We start from the raw sequence: 10,876 nt of genomic DNA, 5'->3' as shown, positions 1-10,876 counted from the left end.
TTTTAGATTAACAGGAACCTGAAAGGGACTTTTCCGATCTCCCGAATTTTAATTTCAGCTACATGTCATAAGAGCTTAAAGCTAAGGATTCTGGCATTCAAAGATGCTGGGGATAAGGCTTCTTGATACCTTATGACTAAACGGGGGATACTAGACTTGATTTACCGACCTTCCATGTAGTCATCTTACCAATACCTATTAATGTCCGATCTATTCTGTTTCGTTTACTTTGGTTTTATTCCACTTTATGGCATCTTGCCGAATTGCCACGCCACCTAATAGTTTGGCTATTTTCCTGACGTGTTATTCAGGCTCTTTCTTTTAAAAGAGACCCTTAAATTGCAGTTACCTACGTTTTACCCAACCACTTACATGCTACTAGGAGCTAGAAAACTTGCATTCAGAAATGACGAAGATTAATAAAATGATGGACTGATCGCTAAAGAAATAACTTGAGAGTAACATTCTTTGGGGTTCTTTTGCACAAAATGAACTTGGAGAAAATCGCATACGTAAGAAGAACAAAGAAAGCGTGAAAAGTAAACGTAAACACTTAAAAAAACAGCAATATGAGCTCTTACATGTAAGGAGCCAAATCTATTGAAATAACTACGGGGTGACAAATAGTGATAAGACAGCGGACTGATTAGCCTGAGGGCTGATGTTCGTCGTGAACTGAAAGGTACTTAGCTAAAATGCAATCAGATTAAGATAAAAACCGAGTGGAATGAAGTTGAGCTTGGACAATGGGAATGAAAACAGAGATGATAAAGGGCTGAAAGTGAGAGTGTAACCAGATAATGAACAAACTGAAAATGTAGAGTTCCAGTATTCAGAATCCTTTTCAAGAAAAAGACTTCAGAAAACTAGTTTCAAAAGTCTTTCTAATCAACACTTCTAAGCAGCATAATAACAAACTAAATGAAGTTTCAGAGTTCTTTCGCTATAATAACTACCTCTCTTTTTTGCCCGTCCTTTGAATAGTTTTTCATGCAGGTATTTATAGGAATCGGGTGCTCCCCATGAAGGGTCAGGATTTATTTTGAGGGAGATGGAGGGTCAAGATTTTGAAGGACATGATCGGATGCTTGCGAATTAAAGAGAACCAAAATGAATGGCTGAGATTATTCTTCAGAATATTTGTCCTTTTCTTCTTTCAATCTGACGGTTTCAAATCCTCTTGTCCGGAGCGATCTGAGGGCTAAGAGCGAAAGGCGCTGGTCTTGTCGTCTCCTCTCTTGATCCAAGGGCTCCGGGTTCGTCCTTACAAGTGAAATCAACGGTGTAGATTGGGATGTACAGGACTGTCATGACATACCCTGGCACACAAGATGTGGCGATTCTTAGGCGTGCGGTGGAGATCTCGTCTGCCACGCTTTAACTACCTCGGCTCTGATTCTGACGACGGTTATTTGGGATTTGTCTTATTCTTTTTGCCTTCTGATCCCTCCCACGCTCCTATTCTGATCTCTCATGCTGATCCCCCATCTTCCGATCTCTATAATTCCGATCCCTAGAGATCGCCCAAATGATGTAATCCGATCTTTTGGAAATAAAAGTCAATTCTCATCTTGTTATTATTGCATTGATTATTTTCCGATCTCTGATGTGTTTATCCGATCTGGTTCCTAACTGAACAACCCTTAACTGATCCATAATTCGAAACATTTATCTTAATATGCCGATCTCTAATTAGCCGTTCTCTTTATGGAATTTGGAGTGTTCGAGAGACATGTCAGAACAGCTGATGAATCCCGTTAACCGATGCATTGCCTAGGACATCGTGAGCATTAAATGCTTGGACGAGTATAAATAGGGGCAAAGGGTTAGCCATTTGCTCCTGTATGTCATTTTCAGTCTCTTGCTCATAACTTCAAAGTTCTCTCGTTTTCTCAAGTTCTTCCGACTCCGTTCAAGCTCCGATAAGGGTTTTAATCCTTCTTTTAGCTTTAAGTTCTTTGTTTTTCTTAAAAATGAGCGGCGTCGAAGGTCAGAGAGCGGCAAGCCCACCTTCCGTCCATGTTTCATGGTCGTCTGATGAAGTAGAGGTGGTTGGTCCAAGCGCACGACCAGAACCTTCTAGGGTCTCCGCTCCAGCTCGGGGGCGAACCGCACCATCAAGGCTTGTACCTTCCTCAGGGAGGGAGAATCTTCCTATGGACGAGCTGCCATCGATCTTGCAAGAAACTGACCGCATGCTTAGCCAGAGTACAACATTGAGCCCGATTCATATGAACTTATCCGGTGTCACGGCGATCACCGAGCCGATCACTCCTTTGAAGAAAATGACATGGTGATGGTATACGAGGAACAGTTAAAGGCCGATCTTCGGTTCCCTCTGGATGACTTCTTCAAGGAGGTCCTAAAATTCCACCGTGTGTGCATCGCCCAAATTCACCCTAACTCGTGGCGGATCTGGGTAGCCTTCCGAGGCCTGTGCCGAGCTAAGGGAATCAGACCTACGACTAAGGTGTTCGCCGAATCAAGACAAAGCTAACTCGCCAAAAGGACGACGAGCATTGGTTCTTTCAGCGAAGCCTCATTGCGGCTCTTCACCGACCGCCTCCTCCCTTAAGAATTGGAAGAACCGCTTCTTCATTCTGAGGAGCAAAAATCCGACCTGCTTTGAGGACTTCCCCCGTAGTTGGTGGCACCAAGGGCCCTTGATTCCGAAGCGTATTACCCTGAACAAGGAGGAAAACCTAATAGTGATGGAACTGAAGAATCAAGCTGCCACTCAAAAGTACTCTGTTTAGATGCGTGGATCGCGAGCCGCATCATTGGACGATGGAGTTGATCACGCGAAAGTCGCGGCTTCACTTCTCGATCTTAGCATCGGTATTTTCTATTTCTCAGATCTTTGGACCTTAGCGATCTCACTGACCTCTTTTTTGTGTAGGTATGGCGGGTGGTGAAGGTTCCAGGAAGCGGAAGAAGGAGAGAGAGATTTCATGGAAAATAAAGGAGATGAAGCGTTCGGCACTACTTCAAACACCCGGCCATGAACCTGGGGAGACTCAAGGAGGCCCGCCCCAACCTTCGGGGCTGCCGATCACTGAAGCTGTCCGATCTCCTCCTCAACAGGAAGAGCCGCTTCCACCTCCTTCAGCTGTTCTAAGCATAGAAGGGGGTCGTTCTCGACCTCCTACGAGGCCCCCTTCTCGTGGCGCCCAAGTGCTGATCGCTTCTCTGGAGAACAACCGGACTGTTCGGGAGAACCCCGATTTTTCCAAAGTCTTGGGGTCTTCCATCTACCTTCGGGAGGATCGGGACAGATTGTCTCCGGAAAATCTTGACGACATCTTAACCCGCTCCATGAGTCTGAATGTAGAGTGCCTGGTGAACCAGCACATAGTTCGGGAAAAGGCACACCGCCTGGGTAAGGAGGTCGAGAAGAAGAGTCAAGAGGTGGCATCCCTCCGATCCCAACTCTCATCTGCTCAGGATTACATATCTCGAATTGAGGGGCGGATGAAGTACTATGAGGATAAGATGGCCGAACAGACTCATGTTCTGGCTGAAAGGGATCATGCCCTTAGAGAAGTCCAGGCACTCCGGGCCAACGAAGCTGCTCAGGTCGCTCATCTTGCTGAGGAGCTTAAGGCAAAAGATGAAGAGATGGTGACAGGAATAGCCGGTGCCTATGTGAATGCTCACAAGGATCTCTTGGCCGAGCTCCAGAAGCGTTACCCAGAGGAGGACTTCTCTTGGATGGCCAACCTGGCTCCCGAAGGCGAGGAGGAAAGCGAAGAGGAGGCCGAGGGTGAGAGAGAAAATGAGCAAAATGTAGATCAGGCTGGGGGTGATCCCCCAGCCGAATGACTTGTACAAATTTTTTGAAATGAAATGAAGTGGAATGCCCTTTTTGTTCGATGAATGGTTATGATCGGAAAATTTCTCTTTTATTAAACACTTGATTGTCTGAGTATGTTGAAATAACTGAATATGATTATTAACCTAAGTGTGAGAGATCGGAAAACACAATGAGCATGAGATCGGTAAGGAAGAAATGCTGAACGGGACTTGATTAAAATTGGAAATTAGACTTGGACACTTAAGATCGGAATCCTCATTAAACCGGACCAAAACCTTAGCTCTTAAACTTTTGAAAGGGAGATCGGCAATAAAACTGGTAAGAAAAGATCTAGTTCACTTCGTTTATACTACAACGGGTCGGAGAGATCGGTGAGCGATTTAATAGACCAGTAAGGCTCTGACTGATGTGAGGACTTAGCATTGATTCAATTCTTTGTGAGGAGAGATCGGAAATGTGGTTATCTAGCACAAAGAGATTTAGTACTGGGGATCGGTTTCAGAGTTTATTAATTCTGGGGATCGGCCAAAATATGGTGTCGACAATTATAAATAATTTTATCTTTAAATTTATTATTTTCAATAAATTTTTTTATTGGATGACTTTTCAAATTATTGGGTAATGACTACATTGATAAAAATAAATGAAAAAGGTTTAAATCCGCGAAGCGCGCCTTTTCCATAGAGAAAAAAGAAAGCCGACTACTTGGCGCGCATTTCCCAAGCCCACTACCAAATCCCCAGACCTTAGCCAGCTGCCAGCCACTTCGTTCACTTGCTTTGGCACTCTTCTCCTGTATCAGTTGATGTCTTGGGCTGGGTTTCTTTCCGCCAAATAGGCCCAACTTCAAATTTAATATCCACGCATTATAAATTTTACACGTACACAACACAAAATTTTAATTATTTGCTTTTAATGTCAGTCTCACACTCTCCCTATTAAAAATTAAGCTCTTTTTTTCTTTTCGCGTAGCTGGGAGGTGGAGGTTTATCATTTATTCAGGCAAGCTAATATAAGTGCATATTGGTAGGGGTGGCCACGGTTTAGGAACCACCGATTACGGTTTTTGAATCGTTGATTTAGGTTTAATGAAATCATGAATCTGAACCAAACCTTCAGGGGGCGGTTTAGAAGACGATTTCTGAATTGTCGATTTCGGTTTGAGCCTCGGTTTAAAACGGTTTGAAGGGCGATTCGAGAAAAAACGGTTCAAAACAGTTTGGAGGACGGTTTGGAAGAAGTTTAGGGATGGTTTAAGGGTAGTTTAGATAAAAAAAAATTAGAGAAAAATTTTATTGATTCAAAATTTAAGTTATATTTGTAAAAATATTTTAATTTTCCTTAGAAATCTTTCAATCAAAATAAAATAAGAAAAAAAAGAAAATAATTTATCTTTAAGAAAAATTTAATAAATAAATACTTGACCCTAATTAAAAAACTATAGATAAAATTAATTTTTTTTTTAAGAAATTAGCAAAAAGTGTATGAACTTAATTTTGCCTATATATCCCTTTAGGATTTAGAGGAATAAAAATTTCTAGTTCTATTACTTGCCTTTTTTAAAAAATTATATAATAATTGATAATTAAAAATTATAAAAGAGAAAAAAAATAAAATAGAGGCTATTGAAAATTTTATTGAGGATTTAAAGTAATCATAAAGTAATTGAGATAGTATTAAAAATTTCAGTAAGTATATAAAATAATAAAGTAAGAAAATTAAGTGAGTATTAGAAATTAAAATGAGTGTAGAAAATAATATTTTAGAGAATTTGAGAAAATTTGAAAAAATATTAAGAATTGAAAAAAAAGCAGAGAATAATTGTGTAGAGAATTAATGATATATATAAATGAATTAAGAGTAACGTAACATATTTATTGAATTTTTTATATTTGAATAACCGGTTTAATCCGGTTCGAAATTGTCGGTTCAATACGATTCGAAACCGCCGGTTCACGGTTCTTAAAAAATATGAATCTGAACCAAATCGCAGAAGGACGGTTTGAGTCCGGTTCGAAGTCAGTTCCGGTTTTGATCGATTTTGGTCCGATTTTGACCGAACTGGTTCTGGTTCAAAACCAGACTGTGGTCACCCCTACATATTGGCTTTATTTTTTTCTAAGAATTTTTTACTGGGAATTTTGGGCTCTAGAAAATATTTCATAAAAGTTATTTAATTTTTTTTTAATTTATTTAATTTCAATTTAAGTAAGTGTATAGTTATTATTGCCTTAACATGTTATCACTAATAGAAAAAATTATGTTTTAAAATTAATGGTCAAAATATATTAATAATTTAAAATTTAAAAATTTATTCAATTTATCTTAAATGTAATTTATTTGTGATAACATATATACATATTGTATATTAGTATAAATAATTTTTATTAGATAATGTGAAATTAGGGGAGATGTGAGGAGCGAGAAATACTTTTTTTTTTTATTTTTTATTTTTGATAACATGTAAACCTCCGTTGCAGGTAATTGAGACTTTAGATTTTTTTTTAAATTGAAGTTGAGAGAGTTTTAAAAAAAAAAAATTAAAATTAAGTGATAGTATTAAAAAAAAAAACAAAAAATGAGTAATTATGAGTGAAAATTAATTAGATTAATATGAAAACCTATAATATCTAATCACAATGACTTTAATAATACCAAATTGAAGTTGAATTAGTTAAAAAAGAAAAAAAATTAAGTGACTTCCATGAAGTAACTTATAAAACTAAGTGATCTCAAAATGATAATTACTCAAAATTTTGAGTTAAAAGACCCTCCTATTGGGCTTTTGTATTGGTTGAGTAATTATAAGACGCAGTCACTTTATGAATATTTTTCATGAAGTTACTAAAATTTAATTTCTCTCGTAAAACTTACAAAATTAAAATTTAATTTTATAAAAGTTATTATAACCGATAATTAAAGGTTTTAAGTTAATCTGTCAATTTTTTTTATAAATTAAAGTTTGGCTAATGGATAGATAACATGCAAACTCTAAAACCAATCCAAACTAGGGATGGCAATGGGTCGGGTTTTTGCGGGTATCCGATCCGACCGAACCCTAATAGGACGGGTTTGGGACGGGTTTGAGTTTAAAATTTAATACCCGTGACGGGTTCAGGTCAGGTTCGGGTTTTATATATTAGGTATCCGTTATCTGAACCCGTTTATATAATATTTAATTAAACATAAAATATATGCTTTTTTATAATAATATTTATAAATTTTTATACATTTTATTTTATATAAAATAAAATTGAAATATTTTATGAAATTATTAAAAATTTAAAATATAAATTATTAATAAAAATAATTTTTATATAGAATATTAATTACATATATAAAATTAAATGGGTTCGGATATTTTTTGGGTAATAACAATCGGATTTGGAACGGGTTCGGGTAGTTAATAATAAATTTTAATCGGATTTGGGACGGATTCGGGTTTTAAAAATATTAATCGGGTTCGGGTTCGGGTATGATGATTTTCGCGGGTACCCTAGCCGTTGCCATCCCTAATCCAAACTTACTACGAGTATTATTTCTCAAGCCCTATTATATATTACCTAAACCACGCTATTAGTTTTGATTAGACTGAATATATGCAAATATCTTGTTGCTATCTCTAATTAAAATTGGATAAAATCGATTTTATTTAATTTTATATGATTCCAAATCAAAATTAGATGTTCACTTTTAAAAATAATAAAAGAAATTTGACCCCTTGAATTTTATCAAATCAAATTAAAATGTGACCGGCCGTGACTGAAATCGAGAAGAGCTCTTCGATTTGGTCCTGATCGAGTCCTCAACACTTCGGATCGGCAGGTCTAGTAATGTAAAATTGGCAGTATGTTTCAAACACCAACTCTAGCAGTGATTAATTGACCCTTTCCAAGATAGATTCTTGCGGGCAGGAAGGTGACTTGAGATTAAAGAATCAAATGATGCAAATTGGCAATTAAAGTAGGTAAAAATAAATCAGACCAGCACAGTTTTAGATATGTTGTCACTCAATGTTAGTAAAGTAGAAGGAAAGACTCATTATGATATCCCTTCATTTAAGACTCATATAATGCATCTCATAGCAAAATAATATGTTTTTCATGCCCTCACTCAGGTGGCTTACAACCTCCATTTCACCTAACATCTCAACACTTCACCTAATATATATATATATATATATATATATATATATATTTTATGATGGATAATAATGATAAAGGAATTTCCTACAATTATATCATAATCCCAACTGAAGGGCTAAGCAAAAACTAGAATTGACCTTGGTTAAACAATTATCCTCTATGCCTTTATTCTTAAATTATTATAAATATTAATGCTGACAATAGCAAATAGTAAGTGGTAAATAGCATAAGCAAGCTAGTGCTGCAGCTAGTTCTAGAGAATTCAAAACGATATATGCTATTTCGTGTTTCTTTTGAATGGAACAGGATCCAAAAAGTTGCCAGTGCTGGCATTCATTTCGATAGTAGTGCTTGAGAAAGCATTGCTTTCTCTCTTAGGGAGAAATTTCTTAATTTTAATTTTTATATTTGAAAAGGAGACCTACCATTACCTTCAGCTTGATCCCAATCGGTGCTGAACTAAGATTATAACAGGCCGTGCAAGTATAAAAGGTGACGAGATAACGCAACAGGTAAATGATGGTTTGATATATATGCTTGTCAACTATCATTTAGTTCTTCTGGTTTTAATTTCCTATCAATAAAATAAATTATAACAGAGAGCATCAACTAACTAAATAATTAAGCAGACAAAATTTGCCACATAACTTTAATTACGTTTCATATATCATCTCCAAAATTGTGAAATCAAGTCTAGTTAGAGTCAATTAGATAAAAAATTAAAAATATAAAAAAAAAAACCATCAAAGCATCAACTATAACTAGTCCTATTCCATACCTTTTTGGTCTGTCACTCTAAATTGAAGTCCTTTTCTTTGATGTTTCTTTTATCCTTCTGTAATCTGGATAATAAATCAAATTACCTAACTTATGATATTAAGAATTGACCAAAATAATTAATGAGTTTTAGTTTAATAGTATAGAAATAGAGTTTAAAATGAGGTGTGAGTTCGGGTTTCAATATGAGCCAATTATATATATATATATATATATATATAAAAGAATTGACCAAAAGAAGTCGCTATATGCAGGGGAGAAAATAAAAAGAAAAGAATCGGATATAATGCTATAACGGTAATTAAACTCAATTAAAACAAAAGAAGTCAAATAATCAATGGAACAGAAAAAGCGAACAACCTGCTATTAGTAAAGAAAACATGAACAATAGTAGGTGGCTAGCTTTAATTAGCTAGGAGCAACTTCCACAGAGCAACTTTGCACAAACTGATACTTGATCCCTTCCCCGTCGGCAATGCCATGGAACCGGTTGCCAAAAGTCATGTAGGCCGGACAATTGACGTTGATTCGGTACTTGCCTGAAATCCAAGAGCCAACCTTCCATTTGAGTATCCCATCGACCTTGATATTGACGAGTACCGCTCCAGCATTCAGGTCTTGGCCCAAAGCAGCAGCTAGATATGGAGATACAGGCACAGAATTAGCATATAGAAAGGGAGACCAAATCGTGATATCTTTGTGGCCCTGGTAACTCCTAGGCAGCTCAGTTGCAAGGGTTATTTGTTGGTTACGGTAGGAAGCATAGATATCAAGCTTTTCATAGTAAATACCAATCCTCTCATTGGGGTTTTTGGCGGATATGGTGACCTCAATGTTACTACTAAGGAAATTTGAGCCTGAAAGACTCAAGGCATTCACCGTAGCATCCTGGAGGATGAAAGTCGGCTTTTTGGGCTGGAGAATGGCCCAAACCAGCAAGATCACCAAGCCGATGATGACAAAGATAGCGATGACCAACCAGAATATCCGGCGGTAGAGCTTCTTCCTTTCGTCGTGGCGGTGACCGCAGCTCTTTTCAGACATGTTAATTGGATTTGGAGTGGGGCTTCAAGATAATTCCTAGCTGTCACAATAATAACATAGATCAAGAGACAAAGAGAAGTGATGAAATTGCAAGCATGGTTGATGATGAGAGATGAGTGGGCGTTATTTATAGCATAATATGCGATTTGATTGGACAATTTTTTTTTTTAATCAGCATTTGTTTTGACATTATTCTTGTACATGACACTCATGCATATTTAATGGATAAATACATATATTTTAACACAATTATTTCTAATAATTTAAATTACAATGCATAAAAATATTTCAATAAAAAAATAATATTTATTATATTTTTAAAATAATATATATATATATTATACCTCAAATTTAAATATAATGTGTATTAATAATTCAAATAAAAAATATATTAATTATTTAAACATAAAATTTGAAAAATGATAGAGTAAATTATTTATTTCTGAAAATATAAGAATTAAATTATTGGTTTTCTAAAAATATCAATAACTTAATTGTTTTAATTGAAAGCAAATTAAGTGATGGATTAAAAAGTGAGTAACTAATTTAATTAATTTTAAGAATACATAAATGAAACTGCATATTTCGCTAAAATATTTGAAACCAAATTATAAATTATCTTTAAATTTAATATCCACTTTAAATTATCTCACTTTTATTATTAATTGTTTATAATAGATTTTTCATTTTTTCATGAAGTCTACTATAAAAAATGTCACATAAGAGTCTTTCCATTTTTTTTTTTTAATGTCAAAATTGTTTTTGATTCAACTTTTGTGCATTAAAATTAAATCATATTTTCAGGCGATTTTAAGTATGCTCTTTCCCATATTAGTTTAATGTATTCACATAAATAATTATAAAGTATTCCTCAATGAAATATTGACAAGGAAGAGAACTCCCACACTAACTAAGTTGTTAACTCTAAGTCTTAACAAGCATCATTTATCTTTAATTGAATTGAAGATAACAATTAGTATGTAATATAAACAAATTAAAAATTAATATTCAGTTACGAAAGTGAGATTTATCCCTCTATATAAGCATGATGAGGAAACATATACAGCGTTTCTCATATATTTTTGATATAATGTAA

At 35.5% G+C, this 10,876-nt stretch overlaps 1 protein-coding gene across 1 annotated transcript; it reads right to left on the bottom strand.

Annotated features, from left to right (window-relative positions):
• Nucleotides 1-8,999: 8,999 nt before the first annotated feature.
• On the bottom strand, nucleotides 9,000-9,901 carry LOC110663100 (NDR1/HIN1-like protein 1). The gene has a single exon (XM_021822325.2). The coding sequence runs from the start codon at nucleotides 9,778-9,780 to the stop codon at nucleotides 9,145-9,147; it is 636 nt and encodes a 211-aa protein (XP_021678017.2). The 5' UTR covers nucleotides 9,781-9,901; the 3' UTR covers nucleotides 9,000-9,144.
• Nucleotides 9,902-10,876: the final 975 nt, after the last annotated feature.

This window comes from Hevea brasiliensis, chromosome 6 (genome assembly GCF_030052815.1).
Source record: "Hevea brasiliensis isolate MT/VB/25A 57/8 chromosome 6, ASM3005281v1, whole genome shotgun sequence".
Lineage (NCBI taxonomy): Eukaryota > Viridiplantae > Streptophyta > Magnoliopsida > Malpighiales > Euphorbiaceae > Hevea > Hevea brasiliensis.
Note: the sequence above shows the minus strand (reverse complement) of the source record. Positions and strands in the feature narration are given on the sequence as shown.

Bases quoted from the DNA above. Each gene is read 5' to 3' on its own strand.
- LOC110663100 (XM_021822325.2), bottom strand. From the start codon at position 9,780: ATGTCTGAAAAGAGCTGCGGTCACCGCCACGACGAAAGGAAGAAGCTC.